Genomic DNA, 18,062 nt, shown 5'->3' on the forward strand with positions numbered 1-18,062 from the left:
AAATCTACTATATAAGACTTGAAATATATTTTAGTCTTGAAATAGAGCAAGGTAAAAACCAAGGGCTTTGAATGGCTGTTTCCACTACAAAAAGGCATTTTGGAGCTTCAAAATCAAATGGGGCTTTCTCCCAAACCTTCAATTTCTCGGTAAAGTATCAGTCTTTGGCTTCCTCTCATTATGCACTTGTTGCTGTGGCCACTTTCAGAGATCTTGAGATTCTTTTCTGTCTCTTCACATTCCAAAAGTGAATGCGATTGAAATTTTGAAGCGTATAAATTTCTTGTTTTGTGTTCATATCATCTTTAACAATACCAACTCTTCCGCCAAAACTCAACCCCCTTGTGCTCCTAATGCTAACCACCAAAATCGTGTAAAACAATGATGTGGGTATTCCACCCCAGTCCCAGATAGGTTATGCGGTCACCAAGGCCAAAACTTGATGAACCCTTTTATGCAGCCACTACCCATAAATTCAGCACCTTTCGCTTCGTTGTCATTTCTGTGGAAATCGTTTGTTCTACGCTGAATTTCATTTTCGTCCTTTAGAAGTTGGGAAATATGGCGTGGAGGTTTTTGGCATTACGCCCTCTCACTAAATTTCACTTCCACAACAATCTCTCCTTCAATTCCTCATTTCCAAAAACAAGGTACTAATTTCAAATCTTGTTTTACATTTCTAGGACTAGTCTTGTTTTCATTACTATCCAATCTTGAACACTGCAAACAAACAAAAAAAAGTGCATTATATTTTTATTGTATTTTTGCTTACTTAAAGTAAAATGAGGATGCTAGAAAGACAAACTTTAGAATTGTAGTAAAAAATATAAAAAGGAAATTGGAAGGTAATATTTCAGTTTACTACTCTAATCATTTTTGGAGTTTTTTTTTTTTTCCTTCTTTGGTTTAGCTTGTAGTATTGTGTGAGAATAAAAGAAACATAATTGAAACAGAAGTTTGCTTCAATATTGACTTACACTGCTGTAGCTTGGACTATGCAGTGTGCAAGGTTCGTGGCCAGGAACCTATTTTTTATCAGCTCTATTATATGAAAACATGTTCCATCCTGGGAAGCATAAGCTTTCATTCATGTTCATTTCTGAAGTATAACAATAAGGTTGCAGAGAAACACCATCAGGATTCTGAGAAGGCCCCGAGTGGTAATGAGGGTAATGGCAATGCCAAAGAAAATAAGAAAAAATTGAAAGGGAAAAGAGCAGTAGTAAGATGGCTGAAGTTCTTTAGATTTAAGAAGAAGAAAGAGTATGAAAGGATGACATCAGAGGAAAAAATTTTATACAAATTGTTGAAGGTAAGTTTTATTTTTTACTTTATATGGACCTTTCTATTGTTTTCAAACAGTATGGTTTTGCTGATTCTTTATTTTTTTCACCTTTGCCTCCCTGTTCTTGCAATATCTATACATACGTTTGTATTTATTATTAGTATTTTCATACTACTCACGGCTTGTGTTCACCTTTTAGCCTGAAACACTAGGATTCTGTCACATATTCATGAAATAGTGATGCTCTTGATAAAAATAAATCTATTGCTGTTGGAAACTTTGTAATGGAATATTGTTTTCTTCTAATGTATGCTAAAACTTGCTTTTGAAATCAACTGGAACACTAGAAGCCTTTCAAGCAATATTCTGTGAAAAGAATTTAGAGATAGAACTGCTTAAATTTCTTAAAACATGTGCTGCTGTCAATAAAGATAAAAATAAATTTATGGTTCTCTGTATTGAATGTTGGATTGTTGCACTATACCTATTCAAATCTTTAAATACATAATTTCAGTAAGATAAACACGAATTAAATCTTTCAGTCTTTAATTTACAGAATTATTTTAGTGCATTCATTTTTATAATAAGGTAACAACTTACCTTCTAATTCCTCAAGTATTTTTTTTTTCTTTTGTAATTTGCATAGAATTTGTCAAAATATGTTTGGTAAATGGTGTTTGAAGATGTCTAGATTGGTGATAGATAAGACATTGTCAGGTACAGAACCAGAAATCAGGGTAAAAATGTAATCTTTATTTGTAAAAAATCAATCTCTGCCCTAGTATAGTATCTATGTAATACAGACGGATATGTTGTACATAAAATTCTCTCCTTTACCAAGATATTTGAGAAACTTGTATTCTTCCTCCCAATTTCTATAAGTTGTCAATTGACTCTAGCTAGCCACCCCTTTATCAACTTTCTTTTCTGAAGAGAAAAAGTTATGTTATGAACAAAACTAATTTCTAATACTGAATAAAAGTAGTACTACCACTCTTATTCTTCCAAACCAGGCACTAAGAAACACTTAATTGCTTGAATAGGTGATATGCATTCCTAGTTACACTTCTTACCCATATTAGCTTTAACGTCACATTTTCAACATTTTAGTTGCTTTCACTTTGTTAATGGCCCTTGGGTAATAATGTAGAGCCAATTATCTTTCACAAACAAGGGTGAGTAAGAGGTTCTATGTAATTAACTCGTTATATATGAGTGATAGTATTGGACCAAGAGTAGAATGCAAATTAGGAAAAATCAGAACGTGTAGTATTATTCAGTGGACTCCATATTCCCAAAATGAACCAGAGATAGGAGAAGATACTCGAGGTAAACCCCACCTCCAGGTATTCATGAGATCCTGGTCCTCTCCCAGTCTGCTGAGGAGATCCCAAACATCCAAGATCTGGATAAGGAGTGGATCCTACCATAGATTGTCTTAACATGGTAAGCTTAACAGAACCATTTTAATTAGCATTCAACCAAAACTCTGACCAATAAGCTATTTTTTCCATTTCTGTGATCTAGAGATAAAAATATATACACAAGACAACTTCAGGGGTTTGAACACTCTTCAACCTGCCTACTCCAATAAAATTTCTCTGATATAGGTACAACATCATGGGTTTGTCTGAGCTAGACATTTTTTTTCCTCAAACGAAGGTTGATCCTAGTGTTTCTATGTACAAACTATTCATACCGTAATTGAATACATCTTACAGGTAAAAGTGTTATGAAAACTTAATTTGATTTTGTTGTGTCATTTATTGAACATACAGTGTTTTCTCCTTCATTCTAGGCTCGAAAGAAAGAAGAGAGACTTTGTGAAGCCCTAAAAAAGATTGAGCCTGCTGAATCTTCTGAAACAACCCACGATCCTGAGATATTGACTCCGGAAGAACACTTTTTCTTCTTAAAGATGGGCCTTAAATGCAAAAATTATGTGCCAGTTGGAAGGCGAGGAATTTACCAAGGTGTAATTTTGAACATGCATCTACATTGGAAAAAACATCAGACTTTGAAAGTAGTGGTGAAGACATTTTCAGTAGAGGAGGTTAAGGACATTGCTGTTGAGCTGGCAAGATTGAGTGGAGGTATAGTGCTTGACATTCATGAAGATAACACAATAATAATGTACAGAGGGAAAAACTACTCTCAACCACCAACAGAGATTATGTCTCCACGAGTGTCTCTTTCGAGAAAGAAGGTACTGTGTTGTGTACTAAACTTTTAGTCACTTTTTAATACAGAATAGAAATTGAGTTTAACTGGGTGTGGGGTTTCAAAATCCTCCAACAGTTCTTAGTCTTTTATTGTCCAGAATTTTATGGTGAAATTTCTACTACATAACGCTTCAGTTGCACAACGACGGCTACGTTTGAAATTTTGCATTTGCAGACCTTTGTTGCATACATAAAATCATTCATGTTCATGCTACTTGTCTGTTTCACAAAATTTGATGTTTCTTTTTATTTTAAAAATTCTTCGGTGCCTTGATGATGTTGATTCTCATCTTTTGCAGGCATTGGATAAATCCAAATACAGGGATGCTCTCCGTGCTGTGAGGAGATATATTCCAAGACTAGAGCAAGAACTTGAAATTCTGCAAGCGCAATTCAAAAGTGCAGCAGAGAGTAATACATATGCTTCTGATGCAATCCAGGACATTGACAGAGAGAGAATTTCAAATTTTCAGTTAGACAATTCAGATAAACACCAAGAGTTGATGGATGATAACATTGGAAGCACAGAAGATGAGACAGATAATGACTCTGAATTGGATTCTGATTCCGATAAGTTATCAGATATATTTGAGACAGATTCGGATGTAGAGAATTTCACCAAAGAGGAAAAACCTCTTTATTTGGATGAGTTTGATAAGTTTCCAGAGCAAAGCAATGGAGAAACAAATGATTTTGAGGAGCATCTACGACAAATGTCTCTGAATTCGAAACACATGGAAAAGGACCAAGACTTACCAAAGCTGGATGAAGTTGACAGGATTTTTCTGCATGCCACATCCTTTTTAAAGAAAAAAACAAAATGAGAAATTTGCCAAACGCGATTGTTGTAATCATCATACCATAGAAAGAGCAGCCTTACAAAAATTACGATGTACAACAATGAATGGCTTTTCTAAATTACAAAATTTTTACATTTATTGCTGTTAAAGATATAGTTTCATTACATAACACAGGGGAATATCTTAGAAAACATTTCTCATTATTATTTATTGATTTTGTTCCTTATTATTTTATTTCTTCTTTATTATAATAAGAGTACTCAACTCAAGTGCACATAAGATGCTCAGTTACAAATAATTTTTTTAAGGATATCAGAATGGTACCATCCTCGCCTACATGCTTTGTCACTATTCCACTGCTAAGTTCCCTTAAACAAAAAATTGAAACTCTAATTAGTCACCTCTTCTATTGTATTTGATTATGTTTGTCACTCTGTCATTCACTGACTTTGTCACTTTGATTTGTAGTTGTTGTCGTTCATTGACTGTCATTCTGACTTCTTGGCTAAACAATAACCGCGGCAACATTTTTGCTCTCTTTTGCTTGTGTTACACCATGATGATCGGCTGAGTTTTTTTTTTTTTTTTTTTGAGAGAAATATACGCATTGTTAATTTTTTTAAAAATAGAGCAGAAAGAGAAAAGTAAACTGAAACGAAAGTTTTTAAAATATACTCGTAACAAATTGAATTTATCCCTGTAATTAATTTGAATTTTAGTTTTATTGTAAATAAATGTTATATTATAAAGATTAAATGTTAAAAGGAAATAGGTTTGGCATGCGTATTTGTACTATAAGCAATAAAATATATGTAGCACTTTCTGATTTCAAGCAAATTAAGTGAGAAAATATAAATATAAAACCTAGAACGCGAAACCAAACCAGTAAAAATTTCCAGCAACAATAAATAAAGTAAAATTTTAATTTGGAGACTCAATGGCTACACATGCAGCTATTCATCAAGGATGTTTAGGTGTTCCAACCAAAAGGTTGGTCCAATAATGTCAACATGTTCTACAATGACCTTTCCTTTACTTTCAAAAGAGTTACCATTCTCCTCGTGAGTTGGAACAGTGTCTACTTTGTCCCTATAAACTGAGGATCCTTGTCGGAACATGACTGGTAATTTATTGTAGTCAATAGCCAATTCTTCAATTTTCTTTTGCAACTGACCACCCTTTAAACTATTCTGAGCTTCCCTTTTACTTTTTCCAGATGCAACTAGCTTCCAGAAACAAGAGTTATATTGATTGTTGATGTGGCAATCCACCTGTCTCCATGAAAGGTAGTCCCTTAGAATCTCAGTAGATGGATAGCACACTGCTCGCCCATCAAAGGAAGGAGGGTATTTTAACTCGCTTTGTGGGAAGAACTCGTTCCATCTCATCACATAAGTAGATGTGAAGAAAGACACAATTGCTGAAACCATTTTATTAGCTCTCCTTTGGTAAAGATTACTGGTTTTCTTAATAATAAAACTGTACTCATCACTAACCCCATAGGCAAAGACTATATCCTCCCACAACTTTTCTAAGACAGCAACTGCACACAAATTCATCAGGTTAAGGGCTCTATCATCATTTGGCTTCACAAATTCATGTACCTCAGAAAATCTATGGAAGTGGCATCCATCTATTCGAACTACAATCCATGTAGATGGCATCAATTTGCTATCAAACTCAAAGGATCTCACATACTCTGGAGTCACATTGTTAATCTCTTCAATAAAACCACCAAGCTCCTTCAAAAGAACAATATGCTCATTCCAAAATCTCTTACCAGCTATTTTCTTGGAATGCACAGGGATTATCTTCCGTTTGTGCCTTTTAATTGGAGCACCGTTATCTGTGTATTTCACAACATCCTCTACCACTGTCTTCAGAACAAAAGAACCTTGTCGGTATATTGGCTCTAGTGTATTGTAATTGACATTGAACTCATCGAATAAAAGATTGTTTAGATCACTTTTGTCAAAACCCTTGATAAAATCCCATGCTTCCTTCTCATTCATTCCACGTTCAACAAGACGCCAAAGGCATTGTTCATGTTGATTACTCAAATGACAAATATTCTGCCGCCACAAAAGATAAGCTTGAAGGGCTTCTGTAGACGCACAAGGTATGACTCGCCCATGGAAGGAAGGAGGACTTTGCAGTTCCTTGTGCGGAAAGAATTCACCCCATTTTCTCACAAAAACAGAGGAGAAAAATGAAGTAATGATGGATAACACTTTGCTAGCACGCCTTTCATAAAACTTGGAGGTCTTCTTCAATACAAAAGTATACTCATCGCTAAATCCATATGCAAGGACTACATCTGCATACTCTTCAAGAATTTCAACAGCACAAGAGTTCATCAGCTTCAACGTGTTTAGATCATAAGGTTTATGAAGGCTACAGGCATTGATCCAAACAAGGATGATATTGGGAAACATGACCTCGTCTTCAACTTCAAAACACTTGACATACTCATATTTGCTGTTTGCCATTTTGCTTGCAAAAGTTTACAAATGTATCGCTTTTTCTTCTCGCATAAAACAACAACTACCACATGCTTGCGGGCTTTGCCCTTGTGCACAAAAGTGACAACCAACCGCCTACTCACTATTATTCATAGAATTAATGTCAATTATTTCAAAGCAAAACTTCAATCTTCCCCCACTAATCACTTCAAATAGGACTTGCAAATCCCGTGTTAAAATCAATATGCTGTGCTACCGTAACTAAAGCTTCCAAGGTTGGAGAACTAAAAAACAATGCAATTTGTGATTAGTTTCGGAAAACAATATAAACAGCTTATAAATTTCAAGTGTTCGTATTTGACCAAAAATATGATAAAGCCACCAACTGACACATTACATGAATATGTGCAAAGTGTTCTTAGGAAATTGGGAAGTTAAACACGCAAAGAAGTGAGATCACAAAGGGTGGGGTTTACAAGAATATCCAAAGAGAGTGACTTATTGTATTCACATTAACAAAAGATACCTTTTGAACTTTTATCTCTTCTCTTTTTCAACTTTTTTTAGTGGTTTGGTATCGGAGAGAGAAGAAAACTCACAGATTAGGGAATTAGGGTTCCACTCTTGTTCTGCTCGCCGTCGCCGTCGTCGCCTGCGGCAGTTTGGGGGTAGAAGCTTAGCGAGGCTGGGTAGGGCTACGCTGCGGAAAACTGAATTTTATGGTGCTGTTGTGTTGCCTTCTGGAGAAATGATTTTTTTTAATTGAATTTTACAATTAAGAATTAGGTGTTTGAATTTAAAATTTTAATTAGAAATTATTACCTTTTATTTTATATATATATATATATATATATATATATATATATATATATATATATACTTTTTTTTAATAATATTTTCTAATTAATTTTAATTTCGTTTTATTCTCATTCTCTAGTGCTTTCTTCTTTCTTCTCTACTAATCTCCCCTGCGTTTTTCCGGCAGTTCACCATCGCTTCCCTGTTTCCAGTAGGTAGCTTTCTAGGTAGACTTCAATTTGTGACTTGCTCTGTGATAACAATTACCGAACCAATGTCTGAGGAGAAGATGAGTGCGGAACCTTCCACTGAACCTGAACAGGTACTTCCTACACCACTTTCATCTCTGCATTTTTCGTTGTTTCTCTCTGTTTTCTGAATATATAAATTGTGAATGGTGTTCATGAATGAAGGGAACTCAGAGTCCCAACCTGGAGGACTGCTTGAAACTGCTGAAAGGAGAGCGAGACGAACAGCGTCTTGCTGGGCTACTTCTGGTAACCAAGTTCTGCAAAGCTGAGGATCACTCCTCTCTTCGGAGGGTCTATGATGCGGTTGGCCCTCGCTTTCTGTATCGCCTTCTTAGAACTGGTACTTACTTTTTTCCTGCTCCTTCTTTATTCATTTCTAATGGTTTCTCACTTTTTTTGTTTTTTTGAATTAGGTATGGGAAGTGGCTTCAATGAGAATCGCGATGCATATTTAAGCCTATCCATCACTGTTCTTGCTGCATTTTGTCGCGTTCCAGATATAGCTTCTTCGGAGGACATGATTTTGAATATTCCACTTGTGTTAGAAGTAATATCCACCCAGTAATGATCTACACTTGCTTTCATACACCTTATTTTGCCTTCAGCTAGTCCTTTTTTTGTTTATTTTTTAACCTCTTGTTAAGGTCTGGCTCGTCTGTTCTTCAAGAATGCTATGAGTTTTTGTACTTGGTGTCAGCTGCTTCTGGAAATGGAATCACGAGATTTTGTGAATCTGAAGGCATCAAGATATTAGCTTCTCAAATGAGTGCTTTGCAAGACGGTAAGATTTTATTGTCTGCTGGTAATGCTTGCTTTCACCGTACTGGAAAGTAAGGGACTGAGTGAAATCATTGGCAGTTAGTGTATTTTAATTTTTTGTATTAGGTTAATACACTAACACAGTATGTACAACAGTTAGGAATGGAATGTATTGGTAAACAAGGCTGTACTATTCATGTATCTGTGTTTGAGCTCTGGAACTGATATCAACAAGATATTGGTCCAGAATAATTGGGCAAGGGTCTAAAACTAGTTCTTATTTGTAAAAACCACATTTTTAGTGCGTATATAACACATCTACTAACATGGGAATTATAAACATATGCTCCTAATTTTCAGGTTCACATGTGATGGAATTATCTTTCAAAATTCTGCAACTGATTCTGGGTAGGATGTCCTTTGAAATAATCCAGAATAATGACTTATCTGACATTTCAGTTATTGTAAGTGTGCTTCTATAATATTTCTATTTTGTACTTAGTTTGTTTTCATTTTTATTAACTAATCTTGCATCAAGGTAAATAAGCATGTATAATGTCTTTGGTGAAGCAATATTTTTGACACCTTCCTCTACAGGTGGCAGCAATAGCAAGGCAATTTGCTGTCTTGCACAATTCCTTGAAATTTGAAGCTCTCCACTTGCTGAATGCTATTCTTACCTCAAAAGATTCAGTATGTGATCTTGTCTTACTCTGTTTTCCTTCTGGCGTGGTTTTATTGTGTAGTGGTATTCTGGTATACATGAAGATAAAATCTAAAATTGATATGGCACTGGAATTTGATTTATTTAGAGTTGTTTATTTCCTGATACTTTATCAAGTTACTTCTATATTTGGTTCATAATATATAACGTTTTCACATAAAGGGTCTATTTTGAATTGATGGTTTATGCTCCTTCGGATGACCACATTTTTATAAATTGAACTGATTTATTGAATTTTTTTCATAACCTTCTTGGATTGAAATCTATATACTTTGAGCATAATAAGATATCTATTTTTATAATTTTATGTATGTGCAACTTAATTCATTTACCTTCCAACTGACTACAAGCACTTCACGTTTTCAGACACAACTTCGTGATGCCCTACGATTACATCCTCAAGATAGCTGGTCAACCAATATCCGCACTGGTATAATAGCTGTTCTGCAGAACCGTGTTGGTATGTTGAGACAATTTGCTTAATTTTGTGTACAGTACATTTTACCTGTTGTTTCAGTTTCTCTTGATGCATTCTTTCATTTGGCTCTTTAAACTTGTAATTTTAGCAATTTTCCCTCAGCTGATAAAAATAATGAGATGGAACGTATGTAGGGAGAATGAACTCTGAGAGTATAGAAAATTCAATGGACTGGGAAATTAAAATTTAAGGAATGATTCCCTGTGTTCAAGGATAAGAGTAACGAAGATGAGAGACGGTGAGAGAAAAAAATATTTTGATGGTAATCTGTCGATTACAAAATGTAACTATCACATCACATATATGCATTGGGTGGTTACACTCGCACAGAGGAAATGAAAGGCTGTAATCAACATCCTCAGTTCCCTATTTCAATAATTGTTCATTGCCACATCAGCAAATCACGTTAAAAGGAAAAAATCCAAATAAAAGTGCTAACATATGAAGCTATAAAAGTATGAATGAAAAAATGAATGCAAGTTAAAGTATTTATAAATGCACCATATAAATGCTGTAACAAATTACATGTTTGATCTTGCATACTGAAAGGTTTAAAGATAGCAGGCTTTGTTGTGGCAAGAAACTGAACACTTTATGGACTAACTCCTGTTCTCTAGTCTGGAGAGTTAGTTTTTAGGTGGTTGGTATGAAGGAAAGGTTGTGGATGGAAGGACACTTCCTCTTTGCACTTTCATATGGTTAATCTGAAGTTTTATATCAGATGTTCTTATCTTACTGTACTGCATTATGGTTTTTTTAAGACAATAAAACACTAAGCTGTATGAATTGCTTGATTTATTATTCATGTACAGCTCCTGCTGAAAGGTTGCAGGCTCTCATTTTAGCCGAGTCTATGGTTTCCATGCATGGAGAAGATTGGTTGGTTAGCCAAGTAAACACAAATGATGCACGAGATCCAGCTTCAGCTGACATGTAAGCTGTGTATCGAATAATTTTTTTATTCTTCTGCATTGTGAGCGTCTTGGTTTATTTTCTCACCCCTTCCCATTTTAGGTGCCTTTTGCTTGTCTTGGAGCAGTCAAGGGTCGAAATTGCTGTTCTACTGAATGAGCTGGCATATTTAAAATATGAAGCGCCTCAGGATACTTCAGCTACTGCTGAAGCAATTTTTACGAAGAAACATAATGTGGCTGTTGCTTACTCTTTGGTTGAGAAGATAATAAAATTAATATCAAATGTTGAGGAAAATGATGGTATATTCAAAGAAACCCAATTCACTCAGCCTTTAAATTCTGTTTCATCACAAACGTTAATTTGAATACACACACAGACATGTACGTACGTATGTATAAAAGATAAATTTGGGCTGGAGGGGTTCTTCTCAATTCTATTATCTGTTAAATGTGATGATTAGGGTGTCTAGTATTTTCAGCAGCATTTTTAAAACGTATATGGGTGAGAATATGAATACATGGCTTTTAATTACAATTCAAATGATACTTAAAGGTTTCAACATAATGTAATTTTTAATCATGCTGCTTTAGTTGTTTGTACTCCCATATAGTGAATATAGTGAACTAGTATTGTCAATTGTAAACTATATGGATATGGATACCATTTGGAAATTCGGATTTTATTTCTATTGTGATTTTGATTACTTGGTAATGTGATATTTGTCTCACATTTTGAAGCCAGTGCTGCTGACACTTTTAGAAACATGTCTCTGTGGTTAAGTTCTTGTTAATTGAGTATAATGCATCTTCATCGTAGTCTTTCTTTTACAGGAAACCTCCTAGATGAAGGCACACTAACAAAGCTGATTCTCCAGCTTAACGAGACAATTGGTGTTGTACTTGAATATTTGGAAGATGCAAAGGTAAGGCGGATGTTTAATTGCTTAATGTAATTTTAATTATTGGTGTTCAGAGTGATTATTGGTGTCAACTGTGGCCGACTCATATATTATTTGCTAGTGCATAATTCCCTAGTAGTAGTAGTAGAATACCTTTCTATGGCTGTAACTGCCTTGGTTAGACAGTTACAACTAACTCTCCTTTAATATGTTGTAACAGCCTTGGTTAAACAGTTATAATTATCTCCTCTCGAGTCTGCTGTATTATAAATACTTGGGTAACCAGAGACTCATTATCTTTTACGCAATTCATTTTCATTATACCAGTTGTTTTTCTCTTTAACATACTTTGTACTGCATTCTGAAATATATACAGTTCATTCCATTATACTATTATTCTCCCCTACTCTCTTTATCTTGTTTACAAACATATAGCAAATTATAATTATGAAATCATACAGGAACATGGGCAAAAGAAAGGGGATGATTTACTTGCTTCAGTGCGAATTATTGGGAGGTATGTTTTACTGTTGCTTTCTTTTGAATTATGTTTACTTTGACTCTTGATGAATTAACAATGATTTATGTCAAATCATATCTGGAAGACATCTTTCATATATTGGTGTGGCATTTGTTATGTAAAGGTTTTAACAATGATAGACCTTCCATGCTTTCACTATCATATCATTACAGTGTGTTAAGAAGTGAATTTTAAGCCTAATTCAATTCTACAAAACTGGCTTATAAGGTGATATTTGCACTCACTTATATACTATGAAATTGTCTTATCTCTAGTTGATGTAAGATTTTCAACATACTTCCTTCATGCTGAAGTATATACATCTCAAGTGTAAAACTAGATATTAAGGGATGGTCCGATAACAGACCAATAGTGGGTGACACAATAGGCACAAGAAACAACAAGTCTCGATAGCATAGACTCTAACTCATGACTCTCTAATCCCATGTTAAGGGGTGGACTTTACGCCTAACTTAGCCCTATGAGCCGATTTTGTAAGGTTTAGTTAGGTTTAAAATCTACTTCTTAACATAGTATTAGAGTCATGAGTTAGAGTCTATCCTAGTAAGATTTATTATTTGTTGGACCCGTTGCGTCACCTGCCACTAGATCATTATTGGACCACCCATTAATATCCGGTCTCATGTTCGAGATGTATATATTTTGTGAGGGGGTGTGTTGGAGACCCCACAGATAATTTCATAATATATATATATATATATATATATATATATATATATATATATATATATATAAGTGAGTGCAAGTTTCACATTACACACGCCGGTTTTGTAAGATTGAGTTAGGTTTAAAATTCACTTCTTAACATAATGTATGTGTAGTGTCGGGAAAGAAACATGCAGATTTAATTTATTTTCTAGAAGCAAATTGCAATTGTATAGATCATCTTAAACTAATTTAGCTAGTTGTTTCATCAATTTTCATCTTATGCTAATTTAGATAGTTTTTGTTTCAGCTATCTTGCAGAAGCGCCCCTAGCATGCAAGGAGAAGGTTCACGATCTTTTAGGGTATATGCTTTCCATTGAAGGTGAAGATGAACAAAGGTATCTTCAAAGATAATTATGGGCAAAAGAAACTTCCTTTATACTGGAGCATTTGCATAATTTAATTCTATGTTCCAGGCCCTTCTACTCTGTTTGCTTTCTTCTGCCTATGCTGTCTCAAATTACTATGAAGATTGAAGGATGCAAAGCTTTGGCTTCATGCAAAGGACTTGAGGCTGTGAGTTATTTTTTGGTTCCAATACTTATATTTTTAAATTAAAAATTTCCATTTATCCTTCCTCTTTTTTTATGTTGGTTTATTAATGCATTTCATTAAAGGTGAATCCTTACGAGTAAATCAAGAGTCTAATGATTGCTTGATTGATGTGTAGTTCATTTTGAAATTCTCACATGGCTTTCACATTTAATGCTGTTAAAGATATAGTTTGATTACATCAAACAGGGGAATATCTTAGGAAATATTTCTCATTATTATTTATTGATTTTGCTCCATATTATTGTATTTCTTCTTTATTATAATAAGAGTACTCAAGTGCACAGAAGATGCTCAGTTACGAATAATATTTTAATGATATCAGAGTGGTACCATCCTCGTCAACATCCTTTGTCACTATTCCACTGCTAAGTTCCCTTAAACAAAAAATTGAAACTCTAATTAGTCACCTCTTCCGTTGTATCTGATTATGTTTGTCACTCTGTGTCATTCACTGACTTTGTCACTTTGATTTGTAGTTGTCGTTTTTGACTGACATTCTGACTTCTTTATTTTTATCTTGGCTAAACAATAACTGCGGCAACATTTTTGCTCTTTGACAATTGCAGCTTTCTTTGAGCATTTTTGCTCTAGTAACCGCCATGCCTTGTGAGCATTTCTTCTCTTTGGCAGTCGTCATGTCTTCTGATCATATTTTTCTTCTCCTTAGCTGTCCTACTCTATGATCACTTTTGCTCTTGGCAGCTGTTACACCATCCAAGCATTTTTGGTTCACCGACAGCAGTTGCATCCTTTGACCTTTAATGTGATCCTGCAATCAGAGCCACCACCCTTCTCGAGGGACCACTATGTTGTCTGACTAAAGGGCAACCACTGCTATTGGGCTGCAAGTTCCTAAATACGTGATCTTTACACACTTGCACCCAACCAACGTGTGAAGCTTTGTTATTATAGACTTTGTTAGCTCTAGCAACCGACATGTTCACCAAGTTTATCAAGAAGTTGTGTTGATGACGTTTGTAAGGAACTTGACTCATATGATACATGTGCACTAGCTTGATGGAAAGCCTTAAAGATACGATTTAATTATATTAAGTAGGGAAATATGATATAGTTTGATTACGTCAAGTAAGGAAATATCTTAGAAAATATTGCTAATTATTAGTTATTGATATTGTTCCTTATTACCGTTTTTCTTCTGCATTAGAAATAAGAGTGCTCACGTGTGTACAAGATAAATATTTACAAGTAATCCCTTCAATAATTGCAATGACATTATTCAATAACAGTAGTAACAGAACAATTTTTATTGTCTGGCTGCTAATTATATTGTTTTTATTTGTAGGTTTTAGATTGCTTCAATAAGTTAGTTGGGTCAAATGCTTTTCTTGAGGATAATGGTTGCATTTTTTTGGCGTGTGATACAATAGTGAACCTACTATTGAAGGTGATTTTCTTATCAGAGTGACCAGCCTTCTAATAATATATTGATTGTGCAAAATTTGACACGAATATCACCTTTTTTACTGTAGAAAGACAAAGTGCATATGATGTTGGATGAGTCTGCTATTGTTCGTCTTCTTAAAGCATTAGCTTATTGGTCAGGTACCATACTTGTCAGCAACCATTAAAATTAGTTTTTTCTCATGCATATTTAAAATGTGCGAGAATAGCCTTGTACCTAAGTAGCATGTATGTATCTATTGAAGCAAGTGATTTCTGTTTCTCAGGCTTGACTACCCCAGTGCCTTGTACCTTACTGCTAAATTTCAGATCAGTTTTTGGTGTATATGTGAGAGAATAGCCTTAGGGTTTGAATCATGTACAAAATTCTTACAATCATCATCCATGAGAATTTAAACTTAGTTGTGGGAGGATGTGATGTTTTGTCCAGAAATGCAGTAAAACGAACATTTTTTTCTTCAGTTGTACTTTGCTGAAAAGCCAAAGTGAAGCAAAGTTTTTTCTCAGACGATATAAACTAGGCATGTAATCTTGATATATCCACTAGCAAGATGTGGGACTTGAGTTCCACACTGGAGGTATTTGATTATACCTTTGAGCCCTCCGACAAGGGCCAGCTCTTGTGTAGTGTAATTCACTAAAGGTTCTTATCAATTAGTATAAGAATTTTTTACCATGTCTATCAGCTGCAAACAAGTAGTTCAAGTGGTGATACCAAAATTGCTATGCTCGCTTGTAACTAATCAAAAACGAACACAACTTGCCCACTAGGGTGTGGGAGCTGCAGAGCATGGTGGGATTCAATGATATATGGAACATAAGTTACATGTTGGAAGTATGAGGTTTTAGTGAGATTTATAAGATTTTAGTCTCCAACTACAGTTGTTAATTTTTGTTGATAGTAATCTTGTATTGTTTAATATAACTCTGTAACTGAGTTTATCTTATATTCTTCAATATTATATCTTTTTGGTTGATATGGAATGGAATGAACAATGAGTGAAACTCTTAACATCAAAACTAGTATTGTATCATCAATGAATGTGAGAGAAGGTAATTTTTTATAATTAGATCTCACAATGGAGAAAAAAACATGAAATTCTTACCGAGCGAATTGTTCAATCATGCTGAGATACTACAATCAAATCTCCAAAGGAAAGGCAAGTAATATTGAACAGGATCTTGCCATGCTTGGTCCAGTGAGAATTATGACTTTCAAAATTAGAAAATCCTAGTAAATTAGATGGAATGCTTAGAAAGATTTCACCATGGAAATTTCATGTATGATGCTGACCGATCCTTTTACTGTTGACTATCTCTGACAAGTACCATTTATTTGTTTGTTACTTTATTTGTTGAATTGACAGTATGAAGTAAAGCATGTATGTATCTTAACTTAGTTGTTGAAACATGGTTTGTAGATAGCACTGATGAAATGTCTAGTATGATGATGGCTTCAAGCATCTGTGCACTGGTTTTTGAGTATACATCAGAAGAGGCTCTTTTGAATCGACCTGATTTCAACTATAGCACTCTTCGCACTCTTTATCTGCTCATTGCAAGATGTCTGACTTCATCAGAACAGGTGCATTGCCCTTTCATTATTAATTGTTAATTTGTCTAAAGTTGCATTGTTTATTTAGAAAATACTGTTGTAGCTGAACTACTTTGTAAAGAATTAGCAAAAATAATTCTATTTATGGCCTATATATGCTTATGCTCAATGATCTCAATAATGTGTCTTTCCACGCCAAATAGAACAGGTTGTGTAACAATCTTTGTTGAATAGGGTCCTTTAAGTTTTGAAAATCCTTGGTCTCTCTTTCTGTCTTTATTTTTTTGTTATATGATTCGATTATGATAAAGATATGATTTGAATCCATTAAATTGGGAGATATGATATTATTTGATTGGAAAATATTTTATCAAATATTTCTCATTATTAGAATAGATTTTAGTCCTTGTTATTGTATCTCTTCTTTATTATAAACAAGAATATTCATTTATGTACACAATTCATGAAATTCATTATATTTCTTCGTGGTTTCTCTCTTCCAATGTGGTACCATCCTCTGTGGCATGTTTTTTCACTAATCCTTTCAATAGTTTATCATTTCCCACGCCCTTTCACTAGAATTGTACAAATTGCTGACATGTCTGAAAGAGTTAAAGAGTCACTACGGAAACCTTTTTCCTATCGATTTTTTTTTATCAAACATAGATACAGCTGCGTCATTACTTTGTTGATCGTTCTGAAGTATTTACTCACCTATTAATCGGAAGTACTGAGACAATAAAAATAAACATATCTTGTTCTAACTCTGATTTGAGATATCAAATTGCTCATTGTTGGTCTTGGTCTTCTTTTTACTGTTAATTTTAACTGAACTGCCATACTTCTGTTTTGTTGAACATGATCTCTGGGTCTTGCATCTCATTTGCTACAACTATTATTTGTAAAAAAAAACGTATGAAAAAAAGTTAATATGAATTCCACATACATAGTACATATACATCTCAGCATTGATTTCGATACCAAGTGTTGTGAAACCTACGAGTTTTGGTTCGGTTCCGTGATAACACCTGATTGGTTGTTATAATCTGTTGCAGGTTACTAAAGAGGATATGGATCTTTCAGAAATTGTCTCATCTGGTGATTATGTTTACTGTAATGCTAGTTATTAGAGCACCAAAGGCTTTTGAGGTACTTGCATTTTCTAACTCTTATTCTGCAGGCTTCTCTCGATGGGCTCATCGTTACCCCCGTATCAGAGAGACTGTCAAGACCTGATTTTGATCCTCTTATCTGGAAGGTACCATTACTAAATTCACTGTGTCAAATATTTTAATTCATGAAAATCTTTTACATTACTTTCTGACTGCTTGTTACAACATTAAATTACCAGGTATTCATGTTAAAGTGAAGTGGTGTGCCAATACATGCAATTGGAAGAAGGGTTACCACTGAGATGGAGAAATCAGTGTTAAGCTCATAAAATTACATTGGCTACTTTATTTGTCATAAATATTAACAGATTTATTTATTAGAGATAAAATGTGATATGTTACACTTTTTCTAATTTATTTTTCATAATTATTTTTCCAAAGCTTTAAGGTTGTGTTCTTTTTAATGGATTTGAGGGAGATGGTGTGGAGAAGATGATTTGAGTAGATTTGAAGATAACTTTTTTGTTGTTTTTTTGAGTAGATTTGTGGGTAATTGAGAGTGGATTTGAGGGTAAAGT

The 18,062-nt window shown here is 34.4% G+C and overlaps 3 protein-coding genes across 7 annotated transcripts; 2 read left to right on the forward strand and 1 right to left on the reverse strand.

Moving 5' to 3' along the window:
• Window positions 1-4,441, forward strand: LOC106769960 (CRM-domain containing factor CFM3, chloroplastic/mitochondrial). Of its 2 annotated transcripts, none has more exons than XM_014655775.2 (4): window positions 1-650; window positions 988-1,312; window positions 3,084-3,491; window positions 3,807-4,441. In XM_014655775.2, exons 1-4 carry the CDS (start codon window positions 562-564, stop codon window positions 4,329-4,331), a joined length of 1,347 nt encoding a protein of 448 aa, XP_014511261.1. In that variant the 5' UTR covers window positions 1-561; the 3' UTR covers window positions 4,332-4,441. The 2 variants fall into 2 exon arrangements, with proteins under 2 accessions (XP_014511261.1, XP_022640609.1); XM_022784888.1 differs by having other exon boundaries at window positions 2-650; window positions 1,002-1,312.
• A 655-nt stretch (window positions 4,442-5,096) lies between these two features.
• LOC106770861 (tRNA(His) guanylyltransferase 2) lies at window positions 5,097-7,523 on the reverse strand. 2 transcript variants are annotated; one of them, XM_014656692.2, is made up of 2 exons: window positions 7,369-7,523; window positions 5,097-7,053 (listed from the first exon to the last, which is right to left on the reverse strand). In XM_014656692.2, the coding sequence occupies exon 2, from the start codon at window positions 6,794-6,796 to the stop codon at window positions 5,261-5,263; it is 1,536 nt and encodes a 511-aa protein (XP_014512178.1). In that variant the 5' UTR covers window positions 6,797-7,053; window positions 7,369-7,523; the 3' UTR covers window positions 5,097-5,260. The 2 variants fall into 2 exon arrangements, with proteins under 2 accessions (XP_014512178.1, XP_022641309.1); XM_022785588.1 differs by having other exon boundaries at window positions 7,296-7,436.
• LOC106769973 (neurochondrin) lies at window positions 7,352-17,924 on the forward strand. Of its 3 annotated transcripts, XM_014655792.2 has the most exons (20): window positions 7,352-7,458; window positions 7,755-7,889; window positions 7,981-8,158; window positions 8,232-8,379; window positions 8,463-8,599; window positions 8,938-9,041; window positions 9,175-9,270; window positions 9,668-9,761; window positions 10,592-10,712; window positions 10,794-10,993; window positions 11,525-11,616; window positions 12,054-12,109; window positions 13,089-13,178; window positions 13,257-13,356; window positions 14,699-14,800; window positions 14,886-14,958; window positions 16,239-16,402; window positions 17,428-17,470; window positions 17,553-17,630; window positions 17,724-17,924. In XM_014655792.2, exons 2-19 carry the CDS (start codon window positions 7,842-7,844, stop codon window positions 17,606-17,608), a joined length of 1,902 nt encoding a protein of 633 aa, XP_014511278.1. In that variant the 5' UTR covers window positions 7,352-7,458; window positions 7,755-7,841; the 3' UTR covers window positions 17,609-17,630; window positions 17,724-17,924. The 3 variants fall into 3 exon arrangements, with proteins under 3 accessions (XP_014511278.1, XP_014511277.1, XP_014511276.1); XM_014655791.2 differs by lacking the exons at window positions 7,352-7,458; window positions 14,699-14,800; window positions 14,886-14,958; ... (2 more) ...; window positions 17,553-17,630; window positions 17,724-17,924 and adding exons at window positions 13,962-14,001; window positions 14,098-14,372 and having other exon boundaries at window positions 7,693-7,889; XM_014655790.2 differs by lacking the exons at window positions 7,352-7,458; window positions 14,699-14,800; window positions 14,886-14,958; ... (2 more) ...; window positions 17,553-17,630; window positions 17,724-17,924 and adding an exon at window positions 13,962-14,372 and having other exon boundaries at window positions 7,693-7,889.
• Window positions 17,925-18,062: the final 138 nt, after the last annotated feature.

Source organism: Vigna radiata, chromosome 8 (genome assembly GCF_000741045.1).
Source record: "Vigna radiata var. radiata cultivar VC1973A chromosome 8, Vradiata_ver6, whole genome shotgun sequence".
In the NCBI taxonomy this organism is placed as follows: Eukaryota; Viridiplantae; Streptophyta; class Magnoliopsida; order Fabales; family Fabaceae; genus Vigna; species Vigna radiata.